Here is a 23,111-nt window from a genome sequence, read left to right as displayed (position 1 = left end):
AAAGTATGCATTACAATGCCGATATACATGTTTACAGAGCTATACATCTTCAATGGTCATAACGAGTGATTTGATATGTTTTCAAGTTTTGGCTAAATCACTTGAAATTGATAAGCTTTTTTTCGTTATCAAATATTGCTTTTCAGGCAATACTTTCCTCATTCTAGCTGTCAATAATTGCCGGGCGATGTACTTCGCCCAGCTTCTTCATTTTCAAACCAGAAAAGGTAAACATGTTTAGTATAATGTCCAATTTAACTAGAATTGAGATTTTTATCATCGACATGATGCATGATATTTATAAAGTTGCAACATGACTACTGGCACTTATATTGGATTATGTTGACTGCGCGTGTTACCATTTTAAAAAGATGTACTTTTATTGCATGCACGAAGTTAATATTGAATTGTAGAGTGTTCGTTGCACAAATAATAAATCAAGCATTGTACACGTCTAAAAGTTATATGAATTGAGTGAAATTATCATAATAATATGAGTTGTACTATTTCTTTTGCTATTCCCTTGAAGAAATTAAATGTAAAGGCTTTTTCTAGACATCCATACATTGCACATAAATCCAAACCTACACAAGATTGAAATAGTTCCAAGCTTTCAGCAATTTGTGGCTCTAATGTTTTGAATTTTAGTCAACAGGGTGTTTTCAACTTGTGACCCTGAGCTAAAAGTAAACAAAGGTTTGCAGAGTAAACACGAATGTTAATAATATTATAATGCCAAATAAGATGACAAGGCCTGTCTTGTTTCATTCTTGAATAATGTAAATGTTTTGAATAATGTAAATGTTTTCAACCTAGTGTAGAACTAGAGTAATCGACCAAATCTCATGGGATTCTAAGACTATTCCTAAAATGGTTGTATTGTTTGTTTAATTTATTCATTTGGCAGCGATGCAGTTTTGCCTGCGGATGAGTGAAACCCTTTGCATTATAAATGAAGCTGAAATGGTCAGCATTGACAGAGCAGTATTTAATCCTGCAAATAATTCCTTTTTAAAGATGATTGGACAATGAATATGTGAAGATATGCTCCTGCATTAGAATCACTGGCTACTTCTCACATTTCCTTTGCTTGCATGCAAAGACAATATGTTGTGAAATGTGGAATAAGAGAGAAGTAAAGCATCATACAGCCAGCGGCCAGGCTTTCCAAGTCCTCCTCTACCGAGGAAGAGATTTGAAGAGATTAACACACTAGCATTAGCTCCGATACAAGCTGAGGATTGAATTAATTAAAGTCTTTGCTTGCCTGCGATGTGTTCATGTCGTCTAGTATTGAAGCCGCAACCCCCTACTGCCCCCACACACACATGCCAGTGTGCTCTCACACACACACACACACACACACACACTCAGATATTACCAATATGACTGGATGTTGTCCAACTCAGTCAATGATGAAGGTTCTATTTTTACCTTTTGTTGTCTCGTCCATGCGCATGCTAATGTAGAAGATAAACTGTCAAGCCTTTTAGTTCTGTCGGCTGTTGAGACACTGTTTACCTACAATGTCCACTAGAAGTCCATTAAAAGGAATCCAGCATAAAGAAATGGATTTTCTTTTTTTTTTAAATCCTGAATGTGGTATCATTTTATTATTCAGAAATGAGACATTTGAATAACACAAGTACTTGTCTTAACAGGTCATGACTGAAGAGGCCTTTGACGTTATAGTGGTTGGTTCTTGCATGACTGACTTGGTCAGGTAAGTAAATCCAGCCCTATAATTGACCAAAAGCGTAGTTAGAATATCACCTCTAAAATGTTTATTAATAACAATAACCGCAACTGTCCATCAGCAGTTTTATTTTGGACTTGTTCTGTAAACCTGCGGAAAAGATTAGCTGTAGTGTATTTTCGATCACGGCTTGCAACCGTCTCCGCAAAAATAGAGGAAGTAGTTTAAATTTAGTTATTGCTTAACCTAAAAGCCTGCTCTGTTAATCAATCACATACTTCAGCTTCATAACCTTCGGGCCATAGATTAATCATAATTGTCAGCAGAGATCGACTTAAACAGTTCCTTTGAAGTCTTAATAGAAGTAGTTCATAACAAGCTGCTGTCATGAGATTTATGATTTGAAACAGTTTTTAATAATTATAGGGATCAAATAATTGTTCTGTTTTTTTGACATATGTTGGGTTAAAGATCTAAGGATTATAGCTAATTATTATGTCCGTATGCCTTAAAGTGTTGCATCAGGCTTTTGGTTGGTGAGATTCCTCGAGCCAAACACAATACGTTATAGTCACATGCCAATCTTTTGAAATCGCTTTGTCAGACGGATTTATCATGAACTTTGGAAGGAATGACATGATCAGCTGCTCATACGATGACATCTCATCCTTCCAAGTTATATTATGTGCTACACTCTGGGGTGATGGTGGAGGGGTTCATTTAAAATTACATATTTTTAAAGTGAGCCTTTTATGTAAGTCAAAAGTCCCAACCTATTATTAAAAAAAGTCTTCTGTGATTCTATTTTTTCTCATCAACAATTTAATTGGCGATTCTGCTGCTTTGTATTCTGCTATCTAGGACAGGAGTCATCAATTAGAACTATTATAAGCTAGCAGAAAATTGCCCATGTTGCAAAAGGGGGCTTTATGGATGGGGGTCACACAGCGGATAGCAGAGGCTAGCAGGAAGAGATTGGAAGTCTTTCCAAGTGATATGCATGGCTTTGAAGTGGAAAAATACGGTTGTCTTGAAAAGGCAGATACGTGTGGTTGCAGATGACACACACACACACACACACACACATAACGCGCACACTTAATGTATGCTGCTATTACTCCTAAATAGAAAAGGCTATTAAAAAGTTGTGTTTAATGGCTATCACTGCAGTGTAAAAAGAGTCAAAGTACAGTCAGGAGTTGAAAGACAAACAGCGCCCCCTACTGCTAAAGCTCACTGTGTAGACACCTTTCACCTGTTTTAAAATTTAAATTCATCAAACTTGCAAAACAAGAACATTTTTTGTCTATTGAAGCATGATACATACATATATACACGTGAATATGTGTTGCAATTTGGCTCAAATTTTCTCAATTTTCCTTGCAAAAGCATGATTCGATAGTAGTATCATGTCGTTTAGTTTGTTATAGTTTTTTTTAACTATCTGAGTCATTTTTGCATTTTGATTCTCTTTTGGAAAATGTAATTCTGGTATGACAACTATTGTTCCTACAATGTGCTTTGTTTCCCTGTGACTAGGGATGTCCCGATCACATTTTTTTGCAGCTGAGCTGACAATTCACGTCACTTAATTTTAATTCTCTATCAATGCTTTTATTGGCTGTAAAGAGCCATATGTGCACTTCCTTTTTGCTATTTGGCTCAACCGTCCTCCTCCCCTGGTCGTCATGGTAACATAAAAGCATAATGGTGCTGGCACTTCAGTGTGTGTGTGCATGCGTGTGGCATTAGTTTACGACAAAAGACCAAAATCCTTTTCAAAATTTGCTTTATCCCTATCTAATCCATCATTTTTTTTTTGTATATTCTAATTATTCAAGGGAAGTACCTCCAATCTGTGTTTTTCAGGTTAGCATAGTCCAAAGTCCTGTGTGGGTGTGCGAAAGTGGAAACACTGGAGTACTTTGCAAACAGAGCGCATATACACACACACACACACTCGCAAACGCGCACATGTCCGTGAATTTTCGTACACAAAGGGAGCATTCCTTTTCAGAGCTTCTCTCACCATCAACAATATTCCAGATGTCGCAATTCGTAATTCTTGTTTGAGAACACAACTTTCTGAGGTCATTTTCGACAAGAAATTCTTTTCCAGTAGAATCTCCTCAGCAGGGCTCTCGGTGTGATAAAAAGGAGCCGACTCGGTTGCTTGCGTGTGCGTCTAAATGTTGGCCCTTTGTTCCATTTCCTCTCTCACCGCATTACGGTCTTGCTGACCTCACATCCTGTTCCAACATTTGGTCGTTTTACACAGCAATGCAAAGGCAACCTCTAGTGTTGTCTCAATTACTGGAAATTCCGGGATTGAATGGATTTACTGTAATATGGCGGAGCACCTGCGTCAAACAAAGTCACCACACAAACTTAGTATGTCTAAAAGAAAGTCCAACGAGAGAGGGGAAACAATTTAATGACAACGTTTTGCCAACCGCAGATCCTTTGACTGTGGCACAACTGGCCCGAGGCCAAAGCCTAAAGTCTTGACGCAGGCATGATACTGCTGTTGTCTCTTGCCCGGATTACTCACCTTCCAGTTGCTCGATGATTGGAGGCTTGTAAGGGCACCCACCTGTGGCAAAAAAAAAAAAAAAGAAACATTTTAGGAGAGAGGTTGTATTTAATCTTGATGAGTCAGCTAGTACCACCAGTGTAAAGTTTGACATCCACTCAACTCCATCATAATGTGAAGAAAATGTACTTTTAAAATGTATCTTTATGGTTTTGCTTTTGTTTTTCCCCCCCATGCACAGCCAGTCACCAAGACTACCTAAGGAAGGGGAAACCATCCACGGTCACAACTTCTTCATTGGCTTTGGCGGAAAAGGGGCCAACCAGTGCATACAGGCTGCACAACTGGGCGCTAAAACCGCAATGGTCGCCAAGGTATGACCTTTGACCTTGACTGAAAAGTAGGACAGATGGAGATTCAAAAGCAATGCATTATAAAGTCTATCATGGTGCGTAAAAGTTTTTGTGAGGTTCTGGAGGGAGGTGCACCTCTAACAATTTACGCTTCATGACGTTAACCCATCACACCGCTCCTAATGATCATTTGCTAGCAACTACCCACTGCGACTCTTCTCGACGTAGACCACGCAGCGACGGACAACTTTTTAGCAACTCCCCAAACTTCCTTTCACGCCATAAACTCTCCATGTCTCATTTTCTCTTGATCAATACCAGACTGCGTGCATACGCCACCCACTCTCGCCCGCCTTCAAACAAGCCTATTCCCATACCACGCGAACCCGACGTCTCCGATCAGTAAGCATAGCGTGGCCTTTCGACCCGAGCACTAAAGCACGGGCGCCCCACCTCTGTCAGAACAAAGAGACCCGATCGATAACAAGCCAGCGCAGGAGGATCTCTCCGGGCATGGGGAGAACCCAAAAATAGACATTCTGGCTTATCAAAAACATCCAAGACAGAAGGGCAGTCTTCAAAGAGGACGGGGCCAAGCAGCCAATAGCGGGCCAACGCATCATCACAGACGGACGGCTACAAGTCTCCGGTATTTTGGCATGTTTTTTGGAAAGCGTGGGTTCGAAGTAGGCGCCTCGGGCCAAGGTGGGGACCCCCTCCGCAAGCCAAAGTAGCTACAGATGTGGACGGAAGAAAAGAAAATGAAACGAGGTGGGCATGAAGAGGCGTAAAGCGGGCGGGGTAAGCGTGTCTTCCAGGCTTGGCGCAGCTGGTCGTGTGTTTGCGCGTGTGTGCTTTTTCTGGACTTTTTGTGTGTTCCTATTTGCTGGTTTTCAACGGCGGCACCATGCCAGTATGCTGGCAGGGCGCACGGAAATCCAAGCCATCAGAGATTTAAGGATATACACTTTTCAAACGTTGCCGCTAACCAAGTCTGACCCCGCTTGACACCTTCCTTGTTGTAATCGTTTTTGTCTTGTGTCTATTCTAGGTTGGTAACGACTCCTTTGGAGACAGTTATATCCAGAATTTCAAGGACCACGGCGTGCATACAGGTAAGGCAGATTGTCGTGGTAGCGCCACCTGACAAATTTTTTTTACCAGGAGGACATTAGAAAGACGCACTTGTAGTTTGGAACATTGTTTCTTCTTGCAATTGGATTAAGACACACTCAAAGTTTCAATATTTTAAGAACAGGTTTAAGATTTGAATTCATCCCCCCGAACGCTCATTTGAATGTCTCAAATTAGTTGTCCAAAATTGATCAGAAGCTTTATTTGCTAACCTTTTACTAACAATTCAAAGTTTCAAGAATAGCAAAAAAATTAAATGGCAATAAACTAGCCGCTTAAAATGCAATCCGATACCTTGACGTCATGAAAGCACTTATTTTCGGTATTTTAAACGAGAGCGTGACAGAGGCGGCAGCCTGCGCATCTACAAAGCGCAAACCTCTGTGTCGAAAGCGGGCGGCACCTTGTTTGGCGTGTGTTGCAAAAGACAGAGAAAAGAAAGAGCCACAAAAGGAGAGGCATGAAACTCGCGACGTGTTTTGCCGACAGAAAACGGCAACGCCTATGTGCAAACTACAATCCAATGCAAAAGAGCAACAGGTTAGCACATGTGATGCAATTCAATTTCAAATCCTGTGTAAATTCAAAGCAGTGTGAATTATTCCGTGACAAAAAAAATAAAAACGTTGGTACGTGTTTCTCTCATCATGTGTCACTTTGTTAGGCTTTGTCGGACAGACGTCTGCTGCAGCCACAGGCGTTGCCTCCATCATAGTCAATGATGCAGGTAAAGAAAGCATGCTCATTTTCTCACACTTGGAAGTGTCACGTGAACAGACGCACATTCTCAGTTTAATTATCAAGGAATTCCCACTCACACATGCGACTGAGCCAAGCATGCATATTATAATTTACTGTGAGATGTTAACATGCCAAACAATCCACTGCAATCCACTTTTTCATTTTTTTTTTCTTTTTTAATCTTACAGCTGACTTTCCTCTGTATCAAATGCTAAAATACACAAATGTTGCAGTTCATCTTTTACATCTTAATCATTCGCTACATTGTCGGACTAGTTCTCAAAAGTAGAGCTTTTGTTAGGCAAGAATTCACAGCAGCTACAGGACTCATTGAGCTCCACTGCCATAAAAATCTCCAAGGTCCATCTCCAAGGTCATCATTTATTCAATTCAACAAATGATTGTATGAGAACTACTTTGCCTGTACAAGGATATACACATCGTCCTTCGCTATCCATTTTTTTGTTGATCACAAAATGAAGAGGACAAATAGTGGGGAATGAATAAATTCAATCAATATATAGTACATTTATAGTCTAGTACTTCAATCCAATTTCTAGGGTGAAAACAAAAAGCCCATCATCTTTATGTGACAATAAAAGTCAATGGAACTTTTGGGACATTTTTTTATCTTGGTATAATTTTTTTTTTTTTAATCAACCACAATCTGGCCTTTGAAGAGGGGTGTGTAGACTTTTTATATTCACCACATGTATCCAGATGACTGATGACCAATGCAGGGTTTAGTTTGCCTGTTAAATGTTCCAATAATATTAAAAAGGACAAGCATGATAGAAAATGGTTGAGGAATGGATGTCTAATACTTTCGGATTTTATACGTCACATAACTCGAATTTCAGAGATCCATGTGTGCTGGTCTCCAAACAGGTCAGAATGCCATTGTGATTGTGGCTGGTGCCAACATGCTACTGAGCAAGGTGGAGCTTCAGGATGCACTTCCAGCCATCACTTCTGCAAAAGTACTGGTTTGCCAACTTGAAATTGCCCCCCAAATATCTTTGCGGGCGTTACAGATGGCTCAAGAGAATAAAGGTCAGTGGATGCAGGCCACTCTCCTTATATGATTTCAACTAATTAGCATTTGATTGGCTACAAAGAAATGGGTCTGTGGATAATAAGTGGAAACTGTGGGTAAAAAAACGCAGCATCTTCCCTAATATCTATATTTGATCTCTAACCACATCCAACATTTTTAAATACGCGTGTCAATCACACCAGCAGGGTACTTGTTTACTTCCCCATGACTCCTTCCTCCTTGTCATGGTGACCAGATTCCAGAATTTGTCATCTTTAGCGCCATCCTATTCTTAGAAGCCCTTGGCGTCATTAAGACGTCTGGGGAGCTTCTCATCAGAGCTCGTCACTAGTAATCGATGGCTGCGCGCTGCCAGAACAAAAACGTCACAGCCATAACTGTGTTGCAGATGGGATACCCAGATGGCCTCGCTGAACGCCGCCCTCATGAGCTGGCCCCCCCTCCCCTCTTACCATACCACCATGTGGCATTAGAGAGACGAGCAGAACGAACGCGTTTGGCAAAGGAGCCACCTCGACGTTGTGGCACCACAAGGTGTAAATGGAATTCTCCGGGGAGAATATCTGCTAATGTGTTTGGCGGTGAAGACGTAATGACGCCAAGCATGAAGTCGTGCTCAAATGACACAAAAAGCAACATGCCAGATTGAAAAATCCGACCTATCGCTTCATTCAATCATTTCATGAATTTAATCCAGCAAACTGCAGAAATTCTTCCCTTTGTATTGAAATAACAGAATTGGAAGCTTTTAGAGTTGACCAGCTATCTTCCTTCCAGTTTTCCATCCATCAGTAACAAGTCGCTGTTTTCCCGGTTATTTGACACAACTCCAGCCTTTGACGCATGCAGAGTAGAAGCCTACCAGACATGAGTCAGTTTTTGTGCATCCCAGAATTTCAACATCTGGGCCGCTCCGTTTTGTTTATTGGGTTTAGACAGACACGCTGCCCGGATGCCAACTTTAGCGAGGAAGATTTTGTCTTGCGTCTGCATATTTGGGATTTCACAAAAGCCGCACTTGCCCACATATGAATTAGCTTCCATCCTTTTTACATGCACACTTGAGCTCAGCACTGGAAACATCATGCTTGGCGCAAAACACTGTGATCGCGGCACAGATGGAAGATCCAGGAACAGATAGAGGAAGATAACATGATTTCAAAAAAATGATCATACAATATGAGTAAGACTTTTACATGACTTTGCTTTTCAGAGCTAATAGTTTACTAATTTGCAAATAGTTTTGAAGGGAATGACAGGAGCCACCACCGTTAGTCAGCTATGGTCACTTCCACAACGGCGCAAACGCCCCTTTCCTAACTTATCTATAAAAATACCAAAAGAAAGTAAACTACTCCCACTGTCAGACCACGCTTTGTGCTAAACCTGAACAGGGAATGGAAATAATGTCAATGCCCTAATGTCAAAGCCAAAGTTTTATAGCCCACTATGGGGCCTACTTATTCCAATATTTTGAGGGACACGATGATGTGTGTTTGTGCTGAAGTGGTAGTCATTATTCCAACCTAACGTCTACCTCAAAGCGCCAGGTGGTCCAAACCCAATGCAAACCCACGCAGATGCTCTCCAATGTGCCCACGCAAACACACACGCACACTCACAAACACTTACTTTGCCTTTGACATCCTAGAACATACATATAAATGCACACACACTTGCACGAGGCTTTCATTTGGATGCAGCGGTATTGGAATTAATCGCTTCGTCAAGCTGGGCTTATCCTCACTTATACAAAGAAATGGCGGCATTAATGCTTGACGCTCATGAATATGCATCAGACCGTGATGTTGGACACATCCGGAGAATTACAAATTCCTCTGCTGTAATCTTAAATATAAACACAGAAAATGTCGCAATGGATCTCACTCACACATTGAGATGTCCACTGGACTGTTTTAAGTTTTCCAATAAATGTGGTCATGTGGGAATGCAATGGCTTTCATCTCCAGGGTCTGAGACTGTTCTCACCAGCCAGTTCCCAAGTCTTTTTTTTTTTTTTCTCAATGCTAATTTAATCATTTAAAATGTGGCTTCTTTGTAGAAGCTTTTGAGCTTTTTTTCTGCAGTAGCTTATGATGTTCCGTTCCATTGAAATTTGATTTAAGGCCATTCTTGCCCTTTATAGTCAACCTCTGAAAAAGAAATATGTGTTTTATTATTGTACTCATGTACTGAGTGCATACATCAAAAATGTCAATGCTAAAGCTTAGACTAAAGAACATTATGGATCATTTCTATGCTAATTTTTTTATCTGAAGTAATATTGACGAGTGACTTTTGTCGTTGCAGTTACTACAATATTCAACCCGGCGCCAGCTATCCCTGACTTGGATCCTGATTTTTATCGATTCTCTGATGTGTTTTGCTGCAATGAGTCTGAGGTGATGCATCACACAAGCAATTTTATTCTCCTTGGCCATTAATTGACACTTGTTAAGCTCTCACTGAGGAATCGTTTGACCACAAGCATAGAATAATGTACCTGGAATACGTTATCAGCATTGAAGGCCCTTTGTGGTCCCGGGAGTTTCCAGAAGTTATGAGAGCCCACGCATACATTTCCACTGTGATTCATCTATCTCCTGTACGGTGGCCTCTTCTAGCACATCAATAGTGTCACTGTATCTTTTAGACATAAAGTCCATGCAAACATTCTTGGGAATGGCTATCTCCACCCTTTTGCGGTCATGGCACCTCACGTCTTGGCTGTCAGGTGATGACAGATGAGTGAAAGTGGGTGTGCTTATCTGGGAATCGTTGTGATGACAAAAAAAAAAAAAAAAAGGGGCAGATGTGCTTTTTGGCTGAGTCAGCCGTCCGTCCGTTAGGGCTTGATGGGAACTGTTATTTGATGTCGTATTGCGGAGCAGAAAACAACATCTAGCCAGCCAGCCAGGTGTGGACATGAAACGGAGTCAAAAAGTGACGCAGCAGTGATGGAAAAGACAAGCGTGCATAGCTGAAGAAACTTTTTTTTGGAGGGGGGGGGGAAACCCAGATACTGTGTGCAGACATGCCAAGTGTTGAAGTTTCCCCATATTTAGGTTCCATGCTGCAAATATTTCCATGATTACATTTTTACTTTTATTTATTTATTTCTTATTTATTGAATACAGCCATTTTATTGAATTTCATTAGACTAAATCTGAGTTCACGCCATCATGCATTTGTAAAATATTCATTGGCATTAGCATTATTTGAGATATTAAAAAGTACTGGAAGAAAAAAATGATCAAAACTAAAACAGGGACATTAAAAAACGTTTGGCGCAACCTACTGTGATAAAAGCATCCACCTCCGCGGTATATTTAATGTGTATTGCACAAACACTTTTAATTGTGCCTCTTTTGTGTGTGTGAGCATTTACTCACACACGGCAGAAACTTCAACGCAGTCTTGTTCCTCTTGTACACCGAGGGTTTTGGGGGGGGCGGGGTGTGGATTAATGCCCCGGTGTGAAGCCGATGACTAACAAAACGCTTTTTTGTGCCTCTGTGCCTGTTTTTGATCTATTTATTTATTTTAGCCTCCGGGCTCTTAAACATTGATACACTGTGGTTTATTTTTGAACTTGTCCAAGATCATTGTTGACTTTTTTCACATTGCACAAAAAGCCATCAGCTGCCATTCGACAGGAGTGTCAGTCCTGCCTGAACTCATATTTTGATCTTTTATATTTTCCATTTAAAAAAAACAAATGAAAGCGCAATGTACTTATATTGCAGTAAGTGTGTTGGCGGCAGGCAGTCATTCTGATGAACACTTTTCTCAGGGCCTAGTCATTCACAGAGACCTGCTGTGATTGAAATACCCAAGGCAACATTCAACTGCTCTGATAATGCCTTCAGCGACTGTGATTGGGGCCAGCGTTTGGCACAAAGCTTTGGCTGATTAGGATTACTTGACCTTTAATTTTTCAGGGACCCGACATCACACCCTCCTGTTGTATTTTTTTTTTCTTTCAAAGAATGGGCTTTTTTACTTTTATGGCACATTTCCTCCTACAAGGCGCTATTGATGACGCAGCTTCGAGGAACAACTGCGAGACGACCACGTACTCTACCTCTGAGCCGCCCCAAAATACATGTATCATGTTCATTCCGCTTTAGTTTACAAGCTGATACATGTCAGAAATCCAGTCCAATTGGTGCTCACGTAATTTTTGAGTCATTGTCCTTTACGAGTCATCGTGATTTTCCCTCCTCAACCCACATAGGCGATTTGTTCCACGACATAAAGTGTCCAAATGAATTGTTGTTTGGTACCATGACTGTCTCAACCTTATTTTACCTGGTTAGAAATTCAACAGTATTTATAAATGTAGACTTGAAAAACAAGAACTCATTTTAATTTTACATCACAAATTTCTACGAATATAAGAATCAAAAAATGTTATCCCTTTGAAAATAAACACATTTGACAACAAATAAATACAGTTTTGGATTTTAAATAAATACTCTATAATAAAATAATATCCCTATTATGTTTACTAAATTAAACTTAATAGTTTCAGAGCATATGTTACATTAGATAGAAAATATAATAATATAGAACATCCCCAAAAAATCAAATGTGTGTGATGATTATTGTTGAAGTTCATCTGAATATGAATATTTCGAAGCTTCAGTTTGCTGCCAGATGCGGCAAAACAGTCAAATGACGTTTTCTCACCAAACATCTCAGACTAGATGAAGAAATCAGAACTCTGTCTGACTGCACACAGGGTGTAATTAGAATCTGACTCGTTGAAGAATGGCTCACACAAAAGAGATTAACTATGGAAAACAAGTCAGGGCTGTATTAGCAATATATTCGTTTATTTTAATAGATATAAATCCTTTTCAGTATTCCCCTCCAGTTGTTTTATACTCCTAATACGTCTTAATCCATTTCTCATCTCCTGCCTCCATCCAGGCTGAGCTGCTGACAGGTTCATCAGTAAATAACGTGGAGGAGGCGCGGTGCGCTGGCCGCGAGCTGCTGAGGCGAGGATGCGGCACAGTTATTATCACCTTGGGAGCCCAAGGATGTGTGGTGCTCCAGGCATCAGAGTCTACCTCCAAACATGTTCCAGCAACGCCAGTCACCGCAGTGGACACCACGGTAAGCATGATGCATCATTAGGAACAGACTTCCTCGAACCGTCGGATTCCAACACTTCACTCACTATCACCGCCATAATCCCCCATCACTATATACAATTTAGATCATAATAATAATACCTACACAAATACACTGCATTTGCATATATAAGTCTTTTGAAATATTTTATTTGTCCAGTACTAGCAAAAGTATTAATGTTATTTCCATTATAATTATCTGGATTAGGGAAAAACTACCAATTTCCACAAAATGTCGTGACCAAGACAGAATCAGGTATGGCTAAATCATATTTTTTCCCTTTTCTTAACACTTGAATATTTTCTAAATGAATCTCGTGGACAACATTTCGATAAAGTTATGTTACTTTGTGTTTCCTGCCTCTGATGTGTTGCTTTCCACAACTTGGAATAGATCATAAGCGAGTCTGTTTAATTGTTTGTGTCATTGGTTCTGTTGCTGAGTCACCTCGCTATTGAGACTTTTATTGTGCTATAATTACTATGCTAAGTGACTCATCCCCAACCTCTTTACTCTAGCTACTTATAAATGTCTTAAAACGTGACCATTCTATCTGTGCGCTTGTGCATGTAGTATATTACATTTATTTATTTATACATCCCCTCAATATGAAAAAGCGTAAATGACATAGACGGCCGTGGCTTGTTTTGCCTAAAGCACTCATGGCATTTTGAGGAACAAAAAGCTGCCTTTCTTGGGGGCTCCGTGACCTCTGTTGTGCCCCCGCATGGAGAAGTAGACACACATTAGTGCCTTTATTATTCACTGTCTACCCCCCCTCCACTTGTGTGACTCACCTTTTGGGCCTGCATGCATCAGTCAGCAGAAGGCATTGCAAACCTCGCTGTGGTTAGGCTTGCTATGTAATTCACCACACACACATCCAGACACACACACACACACCGGCCCTTCTGTTCTTTGATGGGCCCATAACTCGGGGGGGTGTTTAACTCTTTTGGACAAAATAATCCCTCTTCCAGTAAAGGCCATTTACGTTTTTACTGGAGTGTGTGTGTGGGGGGGGGGGGGGGTGACTCCATATTGTTATCTGGGTTTCCATTTCTTTTGAGCCTGTGTGGGAAAGAGTGTGTTTTTGGTTATGATTAACTCTTCTGTTATTACAGCTTTGTTTGTTTTAGTTTTTAAAGACGTGGTGACAAGTTTGAAAGCATTCAAGAAGCACCGGTGCTGGTTTTCTGCCATTATCGATTCAAACAACGGTGATTTGAGTTCATATTATTAGCGCTGCAGTTTTTCAATATCAGTGCAATCAATGAGTCTCTTGTGGTTGTTCCTTGCACATCTCTTTTGTAAGATACGAGTCCGGGTTTGTGCTCTGAGGGCGTTTGTATTCTGCGGTTAAAGGCATTTTCTATGAAAGCGGTGTGCTCGCATAGCAAGAACTGAGACTGGTGCATTTCACCGATCAAAGTCAGGAAAGGCACAATTGCCGGATGGCTCGAAATAAATTATCCAATTATCCATAATGTGCTTAAAAAATGGTTGGGGCTGCTAATCGTTCAATAAATATAGAATAAAATTAATTGCCAATTCCATTTTTATTTAAAATAAATTGTTGAATTAAACAAAACAAGGTGGCCTAGCTTTAGCTTCTTCTATTACTACCACAGATAATTATCTGGGCTATTTTGTAAAAATATCGTTTAAAATAAATAAACAAAATAAAAGGAATAAAATAAAAACAAAGAAAATAATTGATGAATAGAAAGGCAAAAAAAGTCAGTCTGAGTCAGGGTCACGAATCGGGATTTTAAAAAAAAAATGGCAAGGCAAACATCTAGGCCTCATTTTGTCTGGGCTGTTTTGTGTCGGGAGTTATCTGAAGCTAAAACACACACACTCACATTTTTATATATTACATTTTGTGCACTTGGGTGGCCTTGGTTTCATCTGTCCCGCTAGAGGAGGTCCACTCCGAAAGACTAAATAAAGGTAGACAGCCCCTTCTAATCCAGACATTACAGCTGCTACACGGTGGGTCTCTCTAGGCAATCAAATTAGTCATCCTTCTTTTTTTCTCTCTCATGACGGGAGAGACCATGGCGCAATTGAACGATTCCTTCCTGGAACTCAACGGTCGTTGGAAAATAACGGCTGAGCCAAGCACAGTCTGGATTAGGATGACACAATGAGAAAAGTGCCATATCACCTTCTTTTAATGGATTACATGTGTACGGAGCAGCTGCTGTATAGCAAACCAGATGCCTGCTGCCAGTGCGCTGCGTCTTGCGTGTCAAACACAAAAGCGTTCAAAATCAAACTTGCGGATGGATGGATGGATGAAAGATGGTGGTGGGCTGGCTAATTGCTCCAATTAAGTGTCTGTTTGATCTGCAAAGACGAGTCCCTTGTTACTAGCGGCTGTTGGGAAGCCTCTGTGAGTCAGCGTTGCCCCCAACTTGGTCTTTGCTCTCCCCGGGGTGCCTGGAGGCTTTCAAGAGTCTGAACCATCTGTCTTAGCGAGACACAAGTCCAGATCACATCAGGGTGAGAAATAGACCTTTACATGCAGTCGCTATTGGGATTAAGGTCAAAATTCACATTTCTGTGACAATTGGGATAAACACGAATAAGCGGGTAGGGGATGAACAATAGAAGAATGAATGCCTGTTTTGTCACAATAACAACTTGTCAGTCTTGATGTGTGGGGCGGAGTTGTTTTTGTCATGAGTTTTGTTATCTTATTTATTGGAGGCACAGCCCACATTCCTTTGACATTCCGCAAACGCTAACAAGTCAAACATATTTCCAGAGTTGCAGTAAAATAGAAACGCTTTTGTTGCCTTGATTTTGTCTAGTATTCAACTTTTAGGGTGCGCTGAGCTCAAGCAATCATTTGAAAGAAATCCACCAAGTGGTGCAGAAATCTTTGTCTCGGGTGAACTTCTCGCCATCACATCTGCCATCATAATTTCAAACTTAAGGCTGAGCGCGAGCAGAGAGCAGGCAGGAGAAAGTCACAAAGGTCAAGCAGCGTTGGAAGGAGGCCACCCGCACCGGCGTCACTGCTCATCCGCGCCGAGCGCTTGTGTCATTTGATTGACAGGTCTCCAGATCTAACCTTCACCAAAGTGTGTCGAGGACAGTGGCAGCGGGGCTGAAGGGGGCAACGCTTGTCAGCCTCGTTGAGCTTCATCCACTCGCATGGTCGTCTTGGAGAAGAGACGTTAGTGAGGCGGACAAAGGTTGGACGGGAGCTTGGACGTGGGCTTACTTCCACTTTGGATTGTTAATATCGGGCTTAGTCGACATGAACATGTTGTGTGCTTCAAAAGTAGCATCACTGTTGCAGTGTGAATGTGTGAACAAAGAGCGGATGGGGGGGGGCTCAGCCAAACCAGTGAAACGACATCATCAGTGCTTTAAATGCTGAGCTATGTCATGGCCCAGCCCAGCCCAGCTACCAGACAGGAGACATAAACACAACATGGAACGTCAACGGGGCCTGTAAAATGTTTGCGCTCTGATCTCACTCTTTCCAGCATCTCAACAATGCAAGAGTCACACCCATTGTGCTGACCAGGAGAGTCAACCCATTTTTTTTGGGGGGGGGGGACATGGTTGATTTGTATATCTTGCCTTAAATTGAGTCCTTTAGCTACACTTTTGGGCCCCTGAGTATTTCCAGAAGCTTACTCATCACGGGGCATGTCCACAACACCTCTGACCTTTTGGACTTGGTTGTTTTTAGTTTTTTGCCCTGGTGTCACTGAATCATTGAGAACATTGCTGTCAATGTCTTCATTGGTGAGGCTCTGAAAGGCTTACGCTGAGGGTGAAGGGGGTGACAAGTTCTTCCCAGACCAGAGTGTGCAATCTCTTTTCAGAGCCAAAAGTGATGACTAATCAAGCGGACTTGTGAGAACTAATGGGGGGGGCAGTTGCGGTTTTACACTAGCAGGTCACAACATGCCATTGTGCCTTTTCCCATCACAACACCTCCCACCCCCTGCATGTCTCCTTCAGGGTGTACTTAGCATCTCTATCAATAGATAATTGGCTTTATCTGTCCTTACATGTTGACACAAATCAGAACTGCTGGTTATAGGCCAATGGTCAAAGCTAGAAAGGCTAAAAATTGATCACAAATCCCCATTTAAATGGATGGTTCAAGTGTGTGCATGAGGGTCATGTCACAGCACCCCCTACTGGTGACAGCTTTAAAAAAACAGTTCATCAGCTATTTTCCCAACTCACGCAAATTAAAATACATTTTTAATGCATGTGCGTACCAGAAGATGATACTGCAACTGTATATTATTTGACCAAAAGCATTGCTCCATGTTGTCTTCTTGCCAGGGTGCTGGAGACAGCTTCATTGGAGCGCTGGCATATTACATGGCTCATTATCCCACAATGCAATTGGACGAGGTGGCCCGGAGAGCAGGTCAAGTGGCAGGAGTCAGCGTGCAGTCCATGGGCACGCAGTCATCGTATCCACGCAGACGGGATTTAGCAGCTGACCTCTTCTGATGCCTTTCATTGGACACATCAACTTGCATTTTTATTCATGTGCTGCTTTTGAGCAATCTGAACAAGCATTGAAAGACCAATAACTGTGTGGAAAGTCCAAATATAATGGAAGAGTATTAAGTAATGCACACAAGCAAGTGAAAAGTAATTGGAACAGCTTTTAATGTTGTGACACCCAACTGACAATGCAATTACTCATCTCATTATAGAATATAACTTGTGGTTGACATGAAGAAAATAAAACATGAAGGACTTGTTTATAATCAATATTTTACACCATAGAAGAACAGACATTTTCTTTTGGACTCCACAAGGCAAATTGTTCCTTTAAACCTTGCAGGTTTATCATCTGCGTTGAAGTCCATTTTAGACCGATCTGATCTTCCTCTTCTCAAAGAACAGGACGTGCTTGTTCACTGTAAAAAAGAGAAAGCGCATTTAAGATTTTGAGTGAACAAAATAAATGTACCCAGCCAAGAAAATTAGACTGATGACAGAAAAAAAAGGAAAAGTTCTGTTCATTTTTTTTGTTCACGTTTATATTATCTTAGTGTTTAATCTAATTGCAAATTAATGCATTGTATGAATGGCAATTTGTGTGTGTACTTTTTGCCTCGTACTAAACGGTGAAAGTTGTGACCTAGTTCTAATGCAAGCAAATCTTACCAAATGGATCATGTTTGCGGAGCACAAGTTTGTCCCTGAGACGGTTTCGCTTGGTGTTGAAGCAGTAGCCCGTCCCCGCAGCGCTCATCATCTGCACCAGGACGGTCCTCACAGAGGGCACACAACATTCACCTTAATAGCTTGCTCCGAGAACTAAGAATAATTATGCCGATCAATTGCTACTTACTTTGATTTCGCCTTTGCCACTGGAAAAAAAAAGAATGAAAAGACATGTCAACACTGCTAGCATGGTAAGGCTAGTTTGTAAAAGGTAGACATAGTGTGCGAATGACACGCATCTTTAAATGTAAACAATAAGCGTCGGATACTCACAGTTCACGGAGGTAAGAAACATTTTTTTTTCCAGGAAAAAAATGAAATATACAAAAGAACTCTCAAGGCATCATTTGTAGCATGAGCAAAAGGTAGTAGGAGTCACATTCAAGTCATCTACTTCCGGGTAAGCGCAAGTTGTTTTTCCGCTTTGCAGTCACAGCGTTTATTTTCGGTCTTTTTTTGTTTGTTTCACCCAGGAATATTGGCACGATAGCATTAAGCGGGGAGAATAAAAATTGAATACAAATAAAATTCATTGATTAGGAGAATTTTCTTTTATGAAATAAAAGATAAATGGCACTTGAGCGCAACGCAGTGAGTGGTGATGAATGACAATGATTTTATTATTATAGATTTGATTAAAATCTGCAAGTAAAAGACCGGTAAAAGTCAAACTATTAAGCATAATCATTTTGTGATTTAAGTCATTAACTCAAGTACAAATTTTGAAAAAATAAAGAAAAATATTCACTTAAGAATGAGTGACATAAAAATATTATTTTGATTTCTACCGTTAATTTATAAAACACCTGTTTGAATATCTGTAAATGGAAATGTTTTCCAGCAGGTTTAACAATTCACAGATTTTTTTTTTCAACAGTAAAAATACTATTTTTTAGAAATTATTCAAATATCCCCTCTTTTATGGAAAATACCTTTTCACAGTTTATCTCCACAGATTTTCTCTACACACGGGCCATCCTGGTCCCTACAATTTTTGGCTCCATTGCATATGACGTATCATTTCAAACTTCACCTGCCGGCACTGCAAAATGAAACTAGTACGACTCATGTAAAAGCTCTCAAATGTTTTTGGAGTGGGAGGGTCTGGCAGCTGAAATGACCATGGATGTTATTGGACAGGCTGGGCACTGTAACCAGGCAGCTGTCAGGATGTGTGAAGGATCTTACGTCATTGTGGCTTAATTCTGAGAATTAGACTGAAACCACTTGCTTCAGCTCTCCTCCTCCTCCTCCTCTTCCATACTCATTCAGCACTCTAAAACCACTCCGGACGTGAGCTGTGCTTTCCTTCTCCCACTTCATGACACTTTTACTTTACTCCACAAGCATGGTGTATTTACCAGCCTGAATATCACTCATGCACACTTTGCACTTACGAGCGCAGCTCAGAATTTCTCACTGTGGTTTCGATTAAGTGAAAGCATTTCAACATCCAGGGGACGAGCCAGGGAATATTCAATCGCAATGTTCTAATAGCGAGCGGTCTGACGGCCAGGGGCCACTTGGAAAATGTATTTTGTTTGCATTTTCTCTGGCATTTATAAAATATGGAACATAGTATTATCCATCCATTTTGTAACCCTAATTTGAATCCAAAGGGGTGTTTAAGCATTACTAGCAGCAAAAGTGAATTGTCCTTTCCGCTTGCGTGAATGCGATTGTGTCAGGTGTGATGTCATCCATTGATGTGCATCAGGTTGCTATGGTTACACCAACACTTTCCTTGTGACGCTCTTCGCAGAGAGCATCATTTTGCAATACGGAGGCCGTTCACCTGAACTGTGAAATCCATTCAATAAATACGACAACAATTAAAGCTTTAATCGCGTTATGCAGTCATGTGTTTTGTATTTTTCTCGTCACACTCATTAGCGTGTGACACATGAGCCGACCGCACGCTCATTTGTTCCCTTGAATGTTTTTCTTTGCTTGTCTGCTCCTATCCTTATGACCAGGGAGTTATAAAGAGTAATGTTATAAAACCGGCAGCTAATATGTCCTCCTCCCATCTGTCTCTATTTCTCGGTGTTCCATGACGCAAAGCCTGAGTGGGAGTGGATAAACCTTCTGCTCCCTGAGAGGACTGAGTGGGCTGCTGCCATCCGCTGTGCATGCACAAGAGTTGGAGGCAGAGCAGAGATGGAGGACAATAGAGGAGGAGAAGGAGGAGAACACATCGGAGTGAAGTGGAATGGGATGGAATGAGGAAAGGCAAGTGAGATGATAGTATGGAGTATGTGTGGAGGAGATACACGTGAGTGATGAGACAGACAAAACAGTGAGGGCTGGTGAGAAAAGTGTCTAATAATGGCAGCATAATGAAAAAAACCAACCACCTCAAAAAGCTATGAACCCAGTGTCACGGTTCTGGGGGCCTCCATGTTAATATTAGAGTAGGTCATTAGCAAACTGACATCACAACTACTAGAAAAAACCTGAAAGTTCAACTAGAACAATTAAAATGGTTTGGAAACAAATAAGGTGAAAATGATTCCCCAAATTTGGGATAGAGCGTTTGTTTTGGATTACATTCAACTATTTGGATGTGCCTAATGAAATGTCTGGTGGGCGAGATATATAGCATTAACTTCTTGAGCAATTGCTCCAGTAAGTGCAATAATTATAAGAATTAATGAACTGGCTTATATTATATTTGTGTGCCCACAGTTATTACATCAACATCAACAGAGCTGGTCTCCTCCTACTGCACATATGGGACAATGAGCACTCACTCCCACCTTGCTTATTAACCCCAGCAAGCCAAATAATAATAACAACACAAACTGTATTGAACTGCAATGGAAATGAGCTCGCTCTATAGATGAAATTATCATGTGACTCATTTTGGCAAGGTTCATCAAGTTTTGTGTCACTTTTTCTAATTTGTTCATCACTTCTTTTTTTTTCATGCAAGACAATACAAAGTGTTATAATTGGAAATAAGTATGAAGTAAAAATGAATGTGTCTATGCCGGAGGACTATGCAGTTATGGAACAGGGATTTCAATGGTGACTTTTTTGCTGATCTCCATGTGAGCCAGGTAGACTATCCCCCATACCGATAATTGGACCAGGAATGATGTTTTCCTCTCACTGGTCAAGGTGGGTTCTAAATTTAACTTGACATCATTGCAAGTGGTTTTCTGTGTTGGTCATCTCGAGTACAAAAGCATTTTCTCTCCCACATGTTAAAAAAAAAAAAAAAAAAAAAGTAGTATGTTTACAAAGCTTTAGCTTCGGAAAGCATTTCTCTCAGTGATGCATCAGAGACTATTTTGCAATTTGGCTTAATCCAGCTCTGAGGCAACAAATGACACCTTCTGTTTCCATGCTTCCGGTCGCTAGGCAACGTCAGCAATTATGCCATTGCCAAGAGAGGAAAAAGAGGAAGTAGCACCCTGTGGCCCACCTGCTTCCATTCATTGTGGCGTTGCTGGTTAGGCTTTGTGGCTCGCTCACTGAAGCCTTTCCGTATTGGGCCGGTGATGAGGTTTGCCACAGCATGCTGTGCTTCCTATTGCTTTCATCTTATTAGCAGGATTTCACTGTGTTGGACTTCTGGGCAATAAACTGGGAAGGACAGACACACTCATTGTCTCTTCCACAAAACACTGCTGCCCTCTGTTGTTCCATGCAGGCTCTCTGATTTCAGTCTAAACCAGATTGTATTTTTTATTTTTTTTATTAAATAGACTACATACCAAGGAAACAAGAAAATCTATGGTGATAATGATTTTACCACTATAACTATAACTCTGTGTTTAGATAGTAATTAATAAAAGACAAGTGAAAGTAGTTTTAAGACAAAACAGACTGTAATGCAGTGACATGACCATTTTTCATAATTATTTCTTCCATGAGGTTGTATTTCTCACAAATGTGATCCCAACCCCTAAAAAGATAAAAAAAATTGTAATTGCATAAGTATTGTGTAAGTAAGCCTGTGCTTTGTATCACTTTTTCAATCAGTGAACAGGAAACAGAAGCCTGGGAGACTAAAAGTAGTCTCTCCATCAAACATGGCCCCCACACTTTCCGCCAGTGGGTCAGTGGATGAGGCAAAAGTGGAGGGGAGTGGAGACATGAGGAGAAGCTGTGGCCTACCGCCGCCATCCAGGAGAGCGTGTGGGCGACACAGGCACGGAGAATGAGGAAGACAAGGACCTCCGAGGCCAAGTGGGTCGAGGCGTGCAGTATACGTAGCTAAAAATGGCCACCGTGACGCTCAACAGTTCGGCCTATTGATTTGTCGGCTGCTATTTCAGCAACGTTCGACCGCAGATGAAGGAGAGGGAAACTTGACATCATCGGCTCATATCACTTGCCCCCACATTTTCTCTGATTGTGCAATCGCCCGGGTGGACTGAAACACGCTTTCCTGTGTACGTTGAGCCATATTTGGTAACAAGATTGCATCTGCTGCCTGATGTTTGCACTCACTCTTCACTTTATTTCACGTGTTTGGTCAAAGAAGCCCAGATTTTTTCATGCCCTCGATTTCTTATTCTCTCAGCTCTGCTCCGAGGAGTAATTTACCCTGCATGAGGTTATGGGACACAATGAAAACAAGTAGAATCTGTTCTAAGCACTGCCACATGAGCCATGCAGTATGAGCAAAGTGCCGCTAGAGAGCAGAAAAGCCCAGTGTTCATACCTTAAGCTTCGAGGTCCTATTTAAAAATATACACAGCCTTATTACTGCCAGTCTGTCAAACAGGGATGTTTGCTGTAAATCCACTTAGTCATTGCTTCCTAGGGAACACCGTTGCTGCCCTCGTGTGGACAATGTACGTCAACGTCAAGATGATGAACATGAGGCAAACCTGAAATGTGTTTAATAATAATAATAATACAGTATTACTTGCAATAGGACATTTATTTAAGAGTGCTTAAGTATTGGAATTCAACTTGGTCTATGTTGACTTGCGGGCTGTATACACAAGTAAATTGGATTTGCATTAGTGAGACCTTGAGTCAAGCCAAAGGTTCTTTGGAAAGTTTACCAGGTCAGCGACCGGAGGTGTTAAGTTGGAAAGCTTCTCACTCACAAGCCAAAATGGTCTGAAGACAGCAGACAGCTCTCTCTGCCGCAAAAAAAAAAAAAAAAAAAAAGTCATTTAAGAACTATGAAACCATTCATAATTGAAACGAAAGTCCCACTTTACCAGGAGCACATGAATAATTTAATATCCACTTGTAGGGGTACCGTTTTAT

At 41.0% G+C, this 23,111-nt stretch overlaps 3 protein-coding genes and 1 long non-coding RNA gene across 14 annotated transcripts in view; 2 read left to right on the top strand and 2 right to left on the bottom strand.

Annotated features, from left to right (window-relative positions):
• The window catches only part of babam2 (BRISC and BRCA1 A complex member 2), a 50,439-nt gene extending 40,318 nt beyond the window's left edge, over nt 1-10,121 (bottom strand). For 6 of the 11 annotated variants that reach the window (XR_015853091.1, XR_015853093.1, XR_015853092.1 and 3 more), the window contains exons 1-2: nt 10,018-10,120; nt 4,248-4,289 (exon numbers count right to left, since the gene is read on the bottom strand). Coding sequence is in view for 3 of the 11 variants with exons in the window: in XM_088356365.1 (XP_088212491.1) it covers nt 4,248-4,289; nt 10,018-10,094 (119 nt within the window). In the remaining 8 variants the exon portion in view is untranslated. Of the gene's footprint in view, nt 1-1,267; nt 1,314-4,247; nt 4,290-10,017 lie in introns of those variants that run through there. The other 5 variants (XR_015853097.1, XR_015853096.1, XM_088356367.1 and 2 more) reach the window with 2 other exon arrangements.
• On the top strand, nt 32-17,413 carry rbks (ribokinase). Its single transcript, XM_088356370.1, has 9 exons — nt 32-227; nt 1,662-1,723; nt 4,471-4,603; nt 5,634-5,697; nt 6,381-6,443; nt 7,346-7,510; nt 9,825-9,916; nt 12,450-12,638; nt 16,977-17,413. Exons 2-9 carry the CDS (start codon nt 1,665-1,667, stop codon nt 17,148-17,150), a joined length of 939 nt encoding a protein of 312 aa, XP_088212496.1. The 5' UTR covers nt 32-227; nt 1,662-1,664; the 3' UTR covers nt 17,151-17,413.
• Nucleotides 17,296-18,301, bottom strand: mrpl33 (mitochondrial ribosomal protein L33). The gene is made up of 4 exons (XM_088356371.1): nt 18,150-18,301; nt 18,004-18,022; nt 17,817-17,923; nt 17,296-17,566 (listed from the first exon to the last, which is right to left on the bottom strand). The coding sequence occupies exons 1-4, from the start codon at nt 18,169-18,171 to the stop codon at nt 17,517-17,519; spliced, it is 198 nt and encodes a 65-aa protein (XP_088212497.1). The 5' UTR covers nt 18,172-18,301; the 3' UTR covers nt 17,296-17,516.
• Nucleotides 17,807-21,508, top strand: LOC148384842 (uncharacterized). The gene is made up of 3 exons (XR_015853103.1): nt 17,807-18,067; nt 19,941-20,108; nt 20,565-21,508. It is a non-coding gene; the product is annotated as an uncharacterized LOC148384842 (long non-coding RNA).
• Nucleotides 21,509-23,111: the final 1,603 nt, after the last annotated feature.

The sequence above is a fragment of the Syngnathus floridae genome, chromosome 16 (assembly GCF_059516105.1).
Source record: "Syngnathus floridae isolate MCC-2025c chromosome 16, RoL_Sflo_1.0, whole genome shotgun sequence".
Classification (NCBI taxonomy): domain Eukaryota; kingdom Metazoa; phylum Chordata; class Actinopteri; order Syngnathiformes; family Syngnathidae; genus Syngnathus; species Syngnathus floridae.
Note: the sequence above shows the minus strand (reverse complement) of the source record. Positions and strands in the feature narration are given on the sequence as shown.